At 40.4% G+C, this 15,407-nt stretch overlaps 1 protein-coding gene across 16 annotated transcripts in view; it reads left to right on the top strand.

The window, feature by feature from the left end:
- Nucleotides 1–15,407, top strand: part of LOC102698598 (nesprin-1) — a 223,230-nt gene that overhangs the window by 199,506 nt on the left and 8,317 nt on the right. For 12 of the 16 annotated variants that reach the window (XM_015347237.2, XM_069178700.1, XM_015347256.2 and 9 more), the window contains 12 exons: nucleotides 43–225; nucleotides 643–780; nucleotides 5,838–6,029; nucleotides 6,381–6,726; nucleotides 7,310–7,378; nucleotides 8,691–8,833; nucleotides 9,355–9,481; nucleotides 9,811–10,022; nucleotides 10,952–11,152; nucleotides 12,549–12,677; nucleotides 13,040–13,252; nucleotides 13,958–14,050. In XM_015347237.2, coding sequence (XP_015202723.2) covers nucleotides 43–225; nucleotides 643–780; nucleotides 5,838–6,029; nucleotides 6,381–6,726; nucleotides 7,310–7,378; nucleotides 8,691–8,833; nucleotides 9,355–9,481; nucleotides 9,811–10,022; nucleotides 10,952–11,152; nucleotides 12,549–12,677; nucleotides 13,040–13,252; nucleotides 13,958–14,050 — 2,046 coding nt within the window. The remainder of the gene's footprint in view (nucleotides 1–42; nucleotides 226–642; nucleotides 781–5,837; nucleotides 6,030–6,380; nucleotides 6,727–7,309; nucleotides 7,379–8,690; nucleotides 8,834–9,354; nucleotides 9,482–9,810; nucleotides 10,023–10,951; nucleotides 11,153–12,548; nucleotides 12,678–13,039; nucleotides 13,253–13,957; nucleotides 14,051–15,407) is intronic. The other 4 variants (XM_015347318.2, XM_015347285.2, XM_015347278.2 and 1 more) reach the window with 1 other exon arrangement.

Below are 15,407 nucleotides of genomic sequence, written 5' to 3'. Positions count from 1 at the left end.
CCTGCCGTGACTCAGTGTGCTCCCCTGTGTCGGGCCCTGCAGGCGTTCCAGCGCCAAGTCCACGAGAGCCTGACCCAGCTGGAGCTCATCAACAAGCAGTACCGGCGGCTGGCGCGGGAGAACCGCACGGACTCGTCTTGCCACCTCAAGGAGATGGTCCACAACGGCAACCAGAGATGGGACAACCTGCAGAAGAGAGTGTCCTCCATCCTGCGTAGACTGAAGGTGCGTTAGCTGCCATCCGTGCTATTAACATGTACCTTAACACGTTGATGGATGAAAACTACAAACTACAAATGCCAGCCATCTCATTTCTGCAGGACTCCAGTGAGCTTATGTACTACTAATTACCCTTTGCCATTTGCCAATTCCCTTTTGCCAGTGTTATTTTTTTATTTAACTTCCTTATAAGTTACTTCAGGGTAAAATAAAAATAATTATAGTAGATATATCAAAATCATTACATACTGATACATTTTTGGCAAATTGGGATCTGTTTTTCCACTGCAAAATGTGGGTAAAATCAGTATGTATGGAGGTTGAATTTTGTCGCCTTTGGAGACGATGACTAGGATGTACAGTAGAAGGATTAACATGTTTGCATGTGTCTGTGTGATTTGAAGCACTTTATCTGTTTTACAGCACTTTATCAGTCAGAGAGAAGAGTTTGAGACAGCCAGAGATAGTATCCTGGTGTGGCTGACAGAAATGGACCTGCAGCTGACCAACATTGAACACTTTTCTGAGTGCGATGTGCAAGCGAAGATAAAGCAGCTCAAGGTGGGAGAACAGTTTCAAAAAAATAACCTACTGTACACACTGCTGTTCAAAAGGTTGGAAACATCAGGAGATTTTTCTTTAAACTTATTTTCAACTTTTGTAGTAAACTGCAGATAATGTATTTGGAAAGTTATACAACTTTATTTTATATAGTGTTTTGAAAGGTGGCTTCTGAGAGCGCTAGATAAAATGATGAGAACAATAAAATAATACACAAGATATGTACAATGAGAGGAGACAGTAGATGGAGATGCTAAATACAGGTAGGAGCAGAGGGGTAAATAACAGAACCAGTTAAATAAAAGCCCTTCAATAGAAGAAGGTTTTGAATCTAGATTTGAAAGAATCTAAGGAAGTTGACTCTCTAATGGCCTTAGGGATAGAGTTCCAGAGCTTTGGGGCATAACAGGAGAAGACCCTATCACCTATAGAGTGTAGACGGGCTTGGGGGGATAGACAGGAGACCAGACAGGAGCGAATGTTATGAGGTGGGGAGTAGGATGATGGTAGCTCACTGAGGTGCCAAGCCATGCAGAGCCTTAAACGTGAGCATGAGGATTTTGATGTCGATATGAAACCTCACAGGAGACCAGTACAAGGACTCCAGGATAGGAGTAATGTGATCACTTGCACTAGACCTGGTTAGGATTCTGGATGCTGATTTTTGGAGCTTGTTCAATGTAGATTTAGAAATCCCAGCGAGTAGAGTGTTACAGTAATCATTTCAGGAGAAGACAAAGGTGTTGATCAGCTTTTCAGCAACAGTTAGCAGTAACATAGGATGTAGTCTGGTGATGAAATAATGATGTTTTGACAATATGTTGCACATTTGGGTTGAATGTTTAGAGGTTTAGATTAAGGAAATTCTGAGTCATCCATGTTTTTAAGTCAGAGGTGCAATTAGAGAGAATGGAGACAGCCACATTAGTATCAGGTTTGGTAGGTCTGAGTATCATCAGCTTAGAAGTGGTAGTTGATGCCATGTGATCTTAAAAGCTTATCAAGTGGAAATATGTAAATGCTAAAAAGTAGGGGGCCCAGTATCGAGCCCTGAGGAACACCAGACTTAAGTCCAATTTCAGACCTAAATCCTCCAAGAGACAATGTTATCAGAGAGGTAAGACTTGAACCATTTAAGAGCAGTGTCCGAAACTCTCAACAGTCTCAAGACGAGAAAGATATCATGGCTAACAGTGTTAAAAGCAGCACTGAGATCAAGAAGGATGAGTATAGAAAGAGAACCAGAATCAGAAGCTATTAGAAGATCGTTAGTGACTTTGACCAGGGCGGTTTCTGTGCTGTGAAGTTGACGGAACCCAGATTGGAGGGGTTCGAAAAGGTTATTTGCCATGAGGTGGTTATGTAACTGAAGTGTGACAGCACGTTCTAGAATTTTTGCAAGAAAGGGTGAGTTGGAGATGGGGTGAAAATTGTTTAGATTGTCCAGAGCAATGTTTGGCTTTTTTGGCACGGAGGTAATGGCAGTAGTTTGATGACCATTGGCACAACACCAGTGCTCAAGGATTCATTTATTATTAGAAGTGAAACAGGCTGAAAAGTGAAATAAAGTGGTGGGAATGGGATCTAATAGACAGGTGGTGGATTTCATATATCCGAAACCAGTTTACTAATCGGTGCAGAGTCAAGATAAGAGAAGTCGGAGAGAAGGGAGCTAGTCAAGTTTGGCGAGTAGGAAGGAGTAGTGAAAGTGACATTTCTTGTGGAATGTTGGATGTTGTCGATCTTGGAACTAAAGAAATCTAAAAATGTGTTGCAAAGTTGCAATGAGACAGCTAATGTGGTGGTGCAGTTTGGCTTTAGCAGTCTGTTGATGGTGGAGAAAAGTTGTCTAGGGTTGTTATGGTTATTTTCAATGATGTGAGAGAAGTAGCTGGATCTAGCAGACTCTATTATATCCTTATATTCAGACAAGTAATGTTTCCAATCCTGATAATATATGTTTAGGCCAGAAAGACGACACCTACAGTACATTCACGTTTCTGGGAAACTGCCTTCATTGATCACAGATGGTCAATATACCAGGGGGCAGAGCAAGAAAAGAGATAATTCAAGTTTTTTGAGGAGTGAAGGTGTCGAGGGCAGATAAAAGAGTCCTATAAAGCAAGTGTATTTTGTCCTCTAGAGGATCAAAGGTAGAGAAACAAGATAAGGAGGGTAGAACAGAATTCGTGAACCTAGGCTGATCAACTGATTGCCATTTGTGAAAAGTTATGGAGCATGAGGGGGAAATGTTAGAAAGAGGTAATTCCAGATTAAAGAGAATAGCTAAGTGGTCAGAGAGGCCTAGTTTGAGGGAAGAGAAGTGAAAAACAAAAGAGTCATTTGCAATTATTAAATCAAGGGTGTGTCCTTTGTCATGTGTTGGGCTAAGAACAAACTGGGTTAGATCAAAGCATCCCAACAGAGTTAGAAAATCCTTAGTTAAACTGGAAGACTGTGAGTCAATATGTACTGTATATTAAAGTCACCTAGAATAAGGATCCTCTTAATACTGAGGCATGAAAATGAAAGTAAATCGGCAAACTCGCCTAAAAAGGCTTCATTAGGTTTGGCATCTAAAGTGTGGCATCTGGGGGTCAGAGGTCTGTGAACAGGCTCTGAGTTTGAGACATTAGTCCAGGCTCTGAGAATGGAATGTGAAAACATTCCACAAGAAAGCATGTACCACAAATGTTAATCAGACTAAAAGATTTAGCTGTGCCATGTCTGTTTGACATTGTCACCGCACATAATGTCACTGCACTGCGCTACAAAAATGGGTGGTCTATAGACCATGGCAATGATGGTAGAGTGGGGAACATATAAAACAAGACATTTAAAAGAAGAGGGAAGAGGTAAAGTAACAGAAAAAGAAGATTATAAATAACAATAATGTCCCAACCACTGCCTGGGAGATGAGGGAGGTCAAACAACCCATACCCCGGAGGGACTAGCTGGTTGAACAGGAGACCATTTTGTCTGTACCAGGTTTCGGTTTAGCACAGAAAGTCACGTTTTTTTCTGTGATAAAGTCACATGTGAGAAAAGCCTTTTTGTTTACGGAGTGGGTGTTTAATAATGCTGATCTCGCCAGTCTTGGGGAGCCAGGGGGCAGCGGAGTGGGTTCCAGGCACGGTAGAGAGGGCACATTTTTTAGGTCGATGCCAATCCAGGTTGGTCTTGCAGCCTTGTGCCGAGAGGCAGGGATGGTGACCCCGTAGGTGGACGAAGGAAAGAAATGGCATCCTGTGCTGCAGTGAATGTAATGCATTGGTCGCAGGATCCCAATATTATGGCAGTAATCATAAGCAGTTTATGAGACAGGAATCGGTTATCTTCTTATTGATGCAAAGATATGTGTCAATCTAGGGATACAATGGAAAAGAATCAACAACATTGTTCTCTCCCTTGGCTTTTAGTAATACCTTTTAGTAATGCCAATTGGGATTTTTATATTTTTAAATGTTGAGTATAGAGATATTGGAGTAATAAATTTACCTGTGCCATGTCTGTTCTACATTGTCACTGCACCCCCTACAAAAATAATTTTCTTATTTCCCTCATACTAACTTTATGTCCTTGTAACTATGCAGTAAGTGTCAGGTTTCTTTGATGCTCAGTATCAGTTCAGCTGTGTATGGAAGTGTGGAAGATGGAAGTGTGTGATATTAGATTTCACATGGTTATATAGTATGATCCTGTCATTTCCTCTACTCACTTCTGTCTAACCTAATCTGTTGTTTCCTTTTTTAATTGCCTATCACTCTTGCTATCTCTGTCTCTCAGCAGTTCTAACTTCCACTTCACAATGGTTTAGAAGTTTTCATAAATCTGATCTGAGACATCCCAAATGTGAAAGAACACAAATTTTGTTTTGCACCCTATTTCCATTTAGGGGAAATAACTTTGAATTTGTGGCACAAAGCTTTTCTTATGGTTAAAGGCCAACCAGTGACAGCACACTTATCTTCTTTTAGAATAGACCCCTAAATAAACATTAGGTATAGGTCATTTAACCACATGGATAAATCTGAACATTTCACAGACACTGTCAGCAACTGCATGTCTATACAATAAGAAAAGTAATATTTTATGAATCTGCACCTAAAAGGAAATGTATTTCAAGTATACCATACAGTTAGAAGATTTGCATGTAAACTGAAGTGTTTCATACTGTTCATAGGGTAGTAATGGTGTTGTTGCTTTCTGAACACACTTCACGATAACGGCTAAATAAACATGAAATGTTATTTCTTCCCTACAGTGTGCTATGACAGTGAAATGACTCAGGCTCTTTAGATAATAGTGGAAAATTAAGCTAATTATTTTAAATGTCAGATTCAGCACTTCCAAAATTTAGATGCTATGCTACAATCTCACAGGAGACATGCTGTGGATTAATGCTACAATGAAAGCTTTGCACATGACATTTTCAAAAGTAAAGACTTCTTGTGTTCTGAATATTCATTCCAAGCTGTTTTTTAGAATTAAATACCCTCATTGTTTGAAATTTCCCTTTATCTCCGTATTATCATAATGGTATGACTTAATTGATGTCTTAAATTTTGTCTTCTTTAACAATTATTTGACATGTTTTTTGGGTCTGGATTTATAGTTTTGCGAGATTTACATCTTTAAACATTAATTCGTTTAAAGTTAATTTCAATTTCTCTTCTAAAATGTAAAAGTTTAGGTTTAAATCCATATTTTCTTTTTAGAAACCCAACAGTTTTTTAACCTGTGCATTTGACTAATTTGTTTCATGTGTTGATGTGATATGCTATCAGATGTGTTGCTACAGTATTCATGCACAAAAGACTTTAAAATTAAGGATGTTAAATGTAAGGTTCCAAATAACACAGTAATGGTCAATTGATTTAAGCAAAACTAATAGAAGAAAAAAATACATGCTATGTCTTTGACAAACAGCAAAGAAAATTGTGTGTCCTTTGGTTAAAAATCTTTTCAATAAGAAGTGCTTTTTACTCGATTGCTATTATTATTTTTAATTTTGCTATTATTCTTAATTGCGTTCATTTTTTCTACCACTTATCAAGGACTTCCAGCAGGAGATCACCCTCAACACTGGCAAGATTGAGCAAATCTTCCACCAGGGGGAGGCTCTCATTGAGAAGAGCGAGCCACTGGATGCTGCCGTCATTGAGGAGGAGCTGGAGGAGCTGCACAGATACTGTCAGGAAGTGTTTGGCCGGGTTGACCGCTACTACAGGAAGCTCATCCGCCTTCCGGTAAACAACAGCCTGCAGAGCCATCAAGTTGCACATAATGGATTCGGGACGCAATGTTTAAAACTGCTAGACTTTCTAGTTTTACTCGGAGAGCAGACATGGACTTGTTTAACATTTCTTTCAAAAACCAATTTAATTAAAAAATACTGCTTTTTGGATTTATTGAGTCTCATAACTCATATCCTGCAACCACCCCCATTTCCAACCCAGGAGGTCCACAATTGGGGTTTTAGCTCAAATCATTCATTTTAATCTTGATAATCCCATCTATGTAATAATGAAGGTTAAGGATCAACAAAGAGATCAACCCTGCCGGTGGCCCTGACGGAGTTTGCTCACTCTGTTCCTCAGCTGACCGATGATGAGCACGACGTGTCCGACAGGGAGCTCGACCTGGAGGAGGCGCTAGAACTCTCCAGCCTGCCCTGGAGCGACCGGGCAGGGGACAGTCTGCTGTCGCCACAACCCTCCTCCGGCCATTCTGCCTCCCTGGTTCCCCCGCTGCGGACCGAGCGCTCGGGCCGGGACACCCCCGCCAGCGTGGACTCCATCCCCCTGGAGTGGGACCACGACTACGACCTGAGCCGCGGCTTGGAGACCATGACCAGGGCCCTGGCGCCCGAGCAGGACGATGATTCCCAGGACGCGGATGAGCACGGCAAGGAGTTCCACCTCCAAGGAGCTTCTGCCGTCACAGGTCGGTCAGGCCACACGCCCTCATTTGTTTCTGTCTCTTTTTTTTCCTCTGCAGAGCCTGAGCCTGACATCCGATATAGTACTATAATGACAAGCGTGACCATTATTAGCTTTTTTCCCCCACTTATTCTGCTATACGCTATACAGTATGTCAGTATCTGATTTTGTGTATTTGATCAGTTTGAGTATACTTCCTCCATTGGGCTTGTCCATTTTTAATTTTCAGGCCTACAGAAATGCAGCATAGTAGCTCATCTTTCTAGTAATTTCCCCCCTAAAATTTGATAACGTTTTTTGGGGGGAGAAATCTACCAGCCAAAATGTGACTCCTTAAAGTTGCCTGGAAATGTGCTGCCGCTAGAACATCTCATATCCTTGGGACTGGGATTGTGACTCAAACAGCCTTTCATGTCGTATACATTTTTAAAAGGATGCTTGTCTTGTGTGTCCTTTGAAGGCCCGGTTTAACATAAAAAAACACCACGAATTGTGGTATTAACAGAATTGGATTCTCCATCTTCATTTCTTCAATGAAGGAGATCCATTTAGGGTTTCAAATGTTGCTTGTATGTCTTTTTTTCCAGATGTAGTGATTCCTGAGAGCCCAGAGGCCTATGTAAAACTGACCGAAAATACACTGAGGTCAACCTCTGGTAGGCAATACTTGCTGAAGCATGCCATGCCCCAGCTTATAAGGGAAATTAATATCCCTTCAGGCCTGATCTAACCTTCACTTATTCACTGAAAAGGCTAAACATCTCACTTTGAACTTACAGTTTGGAAGTTTTATTTGTCATAATCATTTAGACATAGAAAACATTCAGGCAAAGTTTCTAACCAATCATTTTTTTAACAGATTTTTATTTATTTTTTACATTTTAGCATATGTAATCTTTTGTGTTTTATCGTTTTGTAAAAACAGGAAAAGTCTTATGTTCATATTGTCTTTTCCTGTTTAAATCATTGGGCTTTCATCTCATTTTGTGACAGCCAGGGATTTTCCCACTAATCCCCTGCATGCATGTTTTCAATTTCTTGCAGGAAAAGAGAAACAATACAATTTATTTGATTTGCCTTTTATATTACATGATGCATGACAACCTCTTTAACTCTTTACATGGAGGGAAAGCCACTATCAGTTTTCAGAATGAGGAGAAAAAGAACGCACTCAATATATATTTTTATCCATGAAATGTGCTGATATTTACGTATCTAATCAATATCTATATGAATCTCTTTGCATGTCTATTTTCTACCGTTGTGTCTTGTGTTGTTTGTGTTGCATGCTATACTGTATGACATGTTTATTTAAACCTTGGTAGGTGACTAGAAGATTCTTTCCATGTGTAACAAACTTGTAGTTAGACTGTGCTTGATGTGACAGGTCATTCACTTTTGTGTTATTAAATTTATAGCTCTTCTTCCTCATGGGGGCTTGTAAATCTCCAGGTTCAATGTCTTTCTCTTGTTTCATGTGCTCTGAACCCTAGAGCAAGAAAAATAAATAGATGAAAATTTTTCAATGTAAAAAACACATTTTGGGCATCTTACTCCCTCATACACAGCTACTGCAGTTATAACTGAGTAACTGAGTCAGTAATTGAGTCTGTAAGACTAGAGGTGTATCCCTTGTGTCCTGGTTAATTTCCACTTGCACAGTTCGGCCTCCCTGAATTCCCTCTTTAAATCAACTGGTAAAGAAATTTCTTACCTCTCCACTTGCTCTGCTGCGGTAAAACTGCTGGGGCAGAATGACCAGGGGGCTGCACTTCAGTGGTGGATGAAATGGGTCCCCTTTGTATGTGTGAAGCATCATTGAATCTCTTATGGATGAAAGGCACCGTACAGATGGACACTCACCATCAATTGTTATTAATTACTGCCTACATTTCAAAACATATCGCCATGTTCATTATTTGTGTGGAAAAATGATGTCATCCTTAATAACCAAAACATTCCCCTCAGGTGAGGCGGGATCCCTAGAAACACACATCAGGCAGCTGGACAAGGCCCTGGACACCAGTCGCTTCCACCTGCAGCAGACGGAGAACATCATCCGCAGCAGAACTCCTACCGGCCCGGAGCTGGACTCTACATACATGGGATACGTGAGTCCAGCACTGACCCTTTCTCTCAGTTTTTATTTATTTTTTATTCAGCAATAACAGGAACAATTTCTAGACATTACTTTCTTTTAGTTTTTCAGAATATTCTTTTGGGTGTTTTTTTTAAATAACTGTTGCAAGCACGTGGATAGAATACTCAACTCCTGCTCAAACTAAAAGTGTGAATAAATAACTTGTCAGGCGCCACATGTACTTGGAATACAACGTGGAGCACATCTCCTCTCCTTGTATTTCATTGCATCAGTGTGGGGTTTGTCATCCTGTGTGCTGAGTAAGAGCACAGGCTGAAAAATCTAGGCTGGTTTATTCTCCATCAGCACTGGGTTTCCTTTCCTCCTGGCGTGCACACAGTCTCTCCGGGCACACTTGTTAAGTTTCATATGAAGGCCAAAGTCACCCATGCCAGAACCTGACCCCCCCTGTATGTAGCCAATACTACATCAGCATACCGTGCAATGCAAACTTCCGACCTGTGGTATAACTCAGTTTAACTCCTCTTCCAGATGAGGCTGTTGAGCGAGTGCCGGGGTAGCATTGACACGGTGAAGCGGGTTGGATCTGTCCTGAAAGAGGAAGAGGACAAGCTGTCAGGGCTTATTAATCTCAACAGCACAGAAACGCAGACCTCAGGTGAGGAAACGCCGCTCACCAGCTACAGGACCTACAGAAACACTGCCAGTCCTCACCACTTCCACAGAAATGTTATTGATGAAAAGAGGTTTTTTGAAAGTCAGTGTAATAAGAAAATAAAGTGTAAATTTGTTGTTGTTTTTTTACAGAATTCTAGAATAATATAAATGATTTCAGAATTTAAACAGCGAAATAGCGTTAAGACAATGTTAGTTCACTTTGGTGTTAAACCTTAGAGAGACTGACTTTAAAAGCAGACCTTTAGAGTAAATCCCAACACAGGCCTCAGTCCTCATTGCCTTATATTAAGAGCTACTCCCTGATCTCAGGTGTGATTGAGCGCTGGGAGCTGATTCAGGCCCAGGCTCTCAGCAAAGAGCTGCGAATGAAGCAGAATCTCCAGCAGTGGCAGCAGTTCAACTCTGACCTGAACAGCATCTGGGACTGGCTGGGGGAGACAGAGGAACAGCTGGAGCAGCTGCGGCAGCTGGACCTCAGCACAGACATCCAAACCATCGAGCTCCGCATCAAGAAGCTCAAGGTGAGTTCAAGTTTCAGAAAGTACAGATTTCCACAACCATCGAGCTCTGCGTCAAGAAGCTCAAGGTGAGTTCAAGTTTCAGAAAGTACAGATTTCCACAACCATCGAGCTCTGCGTCAAGAAGCTCGAGGCGAGTTCAAGGTTCAGAAAAGCACAGACATCCAAACCATTGAGCTCTGCGTCAAGAAGCTCGAGGCGAGTTCAAGTTTCAGAAAAGCACAGATATCCGCAACCATCGAGCTCCGCATCAAGAAGCTCACAGTGAGTTCATTCTTCAGGAAGCACAGACATCCACACCACTGATTTACATATCAAGAAGATCAAGCTGAGTTTAGTCTTCAGGAAATTAGTAGCCCTGCATTTAGGAGATTTGTACAGGTGCTTACATCAGGTTAATTTGAGTTTATAGGTATAGTTTGCAGATGTGATTATGAAAGAGGTGCTCTTCAATTCCATGTGTTCTATTTTTTTTTTAAAGCACCACAAAGACCCTAAACTCAGCACAGTCGTACTATCCCCGGGGGAAGATTTAAACAAAAATGACTTTCATGGTTGTACACACAATTTTTCCATTTTAACTTTGGAGACTTAAACTCCACCAAACATTTAATTTGCTCTCTTGAGAAAAATGTGGACAGACCCTTTTTTCTGGAGAAAAAAGGAGGGCTGGAAAGAAATAGGAGTGGCATGCAAAGGACTCCAAAGCATTGATCTGAAGATTCTTAAAAATCTATACACAAACTCCTGGATTTACTGGTCCCGTTCAAATTATGTTACTTTCCTGCAGTCCTAAAAGCGCTGTCGTGCATTTAGCTCTCCACTGTGTGGTCATTCCTGCACATTTCCACACCCTCCTTTTTCACTCGGGGAGCAGTGGGATCAGTGGTCTCAGGTAGAGACTCAATAACCTGGGATCTGTGTCTGTGCAGGAGCTCCAGAAGGCCATGGACAACCGCAAAGCCATCGTGCTGTCCATCAACCTGTGCAGCTCGGAGTTTGTGCAGTCGGAGACAGAGGAAGCGCAGGAGCTGCGGGCGCGGCTGAGCCAGATGAACAAGCGCTGGGACCACATTGGCACAGCCATCGAGGACTGGCGCGGCTCGCTGCAGGATGCTCTCATGCAGTGCCATGTGCGTCATTCACTGTCCCTTCTACAGCACCTCAGAATCTGTTAATTATTCTCAATGGGTTGTATAATTAGGCTCAGCAGGATCTGTTTTTTTGCTCCATACAAAATACTGTAATAGAAAAACACTCCTTTAAAGGGTTTGTGTTAATTTGCTAAATTTATCTTGATGAACTACTCAAAACAACTCAATAATAAGCAAGTTAAAAGGTGTGTTTTTCACAACTGAAAACTAATATCTCAGCTGCCATGCATTAAGACTTGATATTTATTGTTCACAACATTCAAGTGTTTGATAAACCTTTTTTTTTTTTCAAAGACCGGAATAAGGCATCTCTCCTCCTGAGATTAAATTAAGGGGATCTGGGCAGGTTTAAGTTTGTGATCAATACATGAAAAACACATATGCACATACAAATTTAACAAGAACAGATAATCTTGTGTATTCATTCCTTTAACTGTAAGTAATAACACATAAGTGACTTAAATGAGCTAGAGATGTGTCATTTTTGAGACATTGTGCAAATGTACAGTTTAAAACTGTTCTTTAATTGTTAGCATTACATGTTCAGTTTTGGCTCAGATTTGGTTCAATTCTGATTATTAGACACATGAGGATGTGCTATTTTTCTTCTTATAGTTTTCCGCAGTTTTATAAACCTTATAATTAGACTGGAACTTTCTACTTTTGGAGATTATTTTTGTTCATTTTTAGGGCAAGTGTCTAATGCCTGTCAATGCCTTATTTAAAACCATGTCAAAAGCCTAAAATAAATTGCATAAGCGGAAGTAGAAGCTCAGTGCCAAAAGGCTTTTAAAATGATCCTGCAAATGTCTCTTACTCTCCATGGCTTTTAATAGGCTTCTCTCAAGGAGCACTTCCACGGCATTCTGCTGTTGAACAGCCTTTCTCAGCAACCCACCAGAAGGGTGCTTTATTAGAAGAAAAAACACTCCGTTCCCTCATATAATATATATATATGCACAGTCTTAAAATAAATTGTGCGAGTTCTCTGATTAAACAAAATGGTGTTTACCATGACCTGACTTAAACATAATTGCTAAGATATTAAAATGCTTTGTTTAAACTTAGATATATGTGTTAATTTCTACATAACACACTGGAATACTGAAATCCACTTCACTTGATATTATTGTGCCATTCTATTACCAAAATATTTCAATAAAATAAATGAATAGATATATACAGTAGTTTTCGTGGCCCCAAAGTGATATACTGTTTTTTATTGTGTACTTTTTTGTGTGTTTATATTACTGCAAACCCAGTTATCAGTAACTCCAACCTATGAGTAGTCTTAATTTAAAGCAGGATCTTTAACTGTTATTTTTATAAATCTATATTATAAGGTCTATATAAGGTCTCTGTCCTCATTTTGCAGGATTTCCATGAAATGAGCCATGGACTCCTGCTATGGCTGGAGAACATTGACAGAAGAAGAAACGAAATCGTTCCCCTTGATTCTACCCTGGATACAGACACTCTCCAGGACCACCACAAAACTCTTATGGTAAAACTCTCAAAACTCTCGTCTTCTGTTGTTCCTTGCTGCAGTTGATGTGAAACCTCGGAGCTCTGTTACATATTCCCCATTTTTCTTATGAGCACTGAACATTAAAACTGTGATTCAGAAAGTTAGTCATTCGAAGGACTAAAATGTCCTCATTTTATGTGGGAATCAGAGTAATCAGAGTGCCAAGATAATCTTCACCCACATACATGCAAAAATAGCATCTTAGTTTTTTTTAAGAAGATGACATGTTTTGTGTTGGTTCCTTTTTCCCATAGATTTCCAGTAGTCTCCAGGCTACTAGCTCTTGCCCTTTTCTAATTGTCAATGTGTTGGTAAAATGGATACCTTTTGACCACCAGCAAATTCGGCGGGAGCTGCTGGAGTCCCAGCTGAAGGTGGCCTCGCTGCAGGACATGTCCAGCCAGCTGCTGGTTAACGCCCAGGGGACCGACTGCCTGGAGGCCAAGGAGAAGGTGCACGTCATTGGGAACCGCCTCAAGCTGCTACTCCAGGCAGTCACAAGAGACATTAGGGAGCTGGAGAAGATTCTGGACATCACAAGCAGCCAGCAAGTGAGTCTTGTTCCCAAAATGTCCCCACGTACATATCGTAAATCCACATTTCCAGTGTTTTGGGGGAGATTTTGACAAAACTGTTTATAATTGGCACATTAATATGTCGTTAGTAATAAATTACCTGGATGATGTGACAACAGCCACAGTGCACCTGTACACTCACCACACATCAGCTATCAGTAAGGGAGGAGAACAGAGTGATGAAGTCAATTCATAGATGGGGATTATTAGGAGACCATGATTTGTAAAGGGGAAATTTGGCCAGGATGTCAGGGTAGCACCCTTTACTATTTTCGAGAAATGCCCTGGGATTTTTCATGACCATTGAGAGTCAGGACTTTGGTCTTACGTCTCATCCGACGGATGACTCCTTTTTATAGTATAGTGTATCTGTCACTATACTGGGGCATAAGGACCCACACAGAACGCAGGACAAGTGCCCCCTACTAGCCCCACTAACTCCTCTTCCAGCAGCAACCTTAGCTTTCTCAGGAGGTCTCTCATCCAGGTACTGGCCAGGCTAACATCTGCTTATCTTCAGTGGACTGCCAGTTGTGAGCTGCAGGGTGAAATAGCTGCTAGCATTCCAGACGAAGCACTAGATTAACACAAGGCAGTTCATACAGTATGGGGGATATGTTGACTTGCCTCCCATCATGTTTTGTACCTTATCTCATCTTCAATTATATTTGCCTACTGCAGGACCTGTCATCTTGGTCTTCAGCTGATGAACTAGATACCTCTGGGTCTCTGAGTCCTGTCTCAGGAAGGAGCACCCCGAGTCGACGTCGATCGGTAACGTATAGTCCTGACATTCTCTCGTGTCTCCGTGCGGAGGGAGTGTTAAATTTCAAGCAGTAGCACATCACCAGGCCCTGAATGCCAGAGTAAGGCCAAAGTGACCCTGCCACACACAGATGCCTTTAGTTCCTACCCTGTTCTACACCTTACCTTCCCCATCTCCCTCCTTGCATGGTATCTTTCCTAGAGCTAAATTGTCCTAGTACCTCAGATTTTATTACTCCCTTTTTTCGAGTTCTGTTACCTGATTTGATTCAATTTTTCTTAGTTTCCAAATATATTGTTTTAATTACCTTATTAATACATCTGTAAATGCTATTACACTTTGGTCTCTTTTAAATTGATTTTGCTACATCCCCTAGTCTGCTTTAGATCCTTGTAGCGAAACACACAAGGAACACTGGCTTTTCAGTTAGACTGCTCAAATGTACAGCCATAGAAGCTACAGCAAGAAACTGGAATAGGTTTTAGAAGCTCAAGTTTGTTTTGTTCACGAAGAAAGTAGTTAGAAATGAATTTGATTGTAAAATGTTTCCTAAAATAATGAAAAATGCACACATGTAAGGAAAGGTGAAGTAAGGGTGTGGTATATATAGTCAGATTTGAAAAACTAAGCCAAGTTTTCTAAATCACAAGACAAATTCTGGAATGTAACTAGTTGTTTTGAAGAGGTTATATGTTTCTTAAATTTTAGAAAATGTTAAATTGAAAGGAGTATCTACAACCCAAATTCCTTAAAACAGATGTAATCAAATCTCTATTGCCTTTTTTTGCTTTATTTACAGGAATTGATAAGTAGGATATTATTTTGGCTGGCAAATTAGAGGACAGTAATAAAGTATTTAAAATAATTAGCAATTATTATTGCATTAGAAGCATAATGGTTAAATCTGTAGTATGAACCTAAGAAATGTATGTAATGTACAGTAAGTACCAGTACTATTTCCCAGTGCAAATATAGTCACTGGCTTGAATCCAAAACTGTTATAATAATTCATTAAGTCAGATGTTTTGTCTCAAACCTATATATAATCTTTTTATATATATAATCCAAGTTGCTCAAGTACTTTTTCATATTCTGCAGCTCATTAGTGAATGATTTATAAATACGGTACATCTTAAAACTGAAGTTTGGAGATAGCCTGGTCAGGCACAGATTAAGTTTTGTTTATATGATATCATCATCCACCCTGGACAGTTTTCATATCGATTAATCATTCACAATTGAGCTACAAAGTGTGAGAAAGGTGATAACACCAGGATCTCTTAAGTTTTAAACACCAAAATATGTAGCATTAGGATCCAAAGTCCAATATCACTAATTCCTTTATTCAGATTTGCTCCTGGGTTT

This window comes from Lepisosteus oculatus, chromosome 2, assembly GCF_040954835.1.
Source record: "Lepisosteus oculatus isolate fLepOcu1 chromosome 2, fLepOcu1.hap2, whole genome shotgun sequence".
NCBI lineage: Eukaryota > Metazoa > Chordata > Actinopteri > Semionotiformes > Lepisosteidae > Lepisosteus > Lepisosteus oculatus.
Note: the sequence above shows the minus strand (reverse complement) of the source record. Positions and strands in the feature narration are given on the sequence as shown.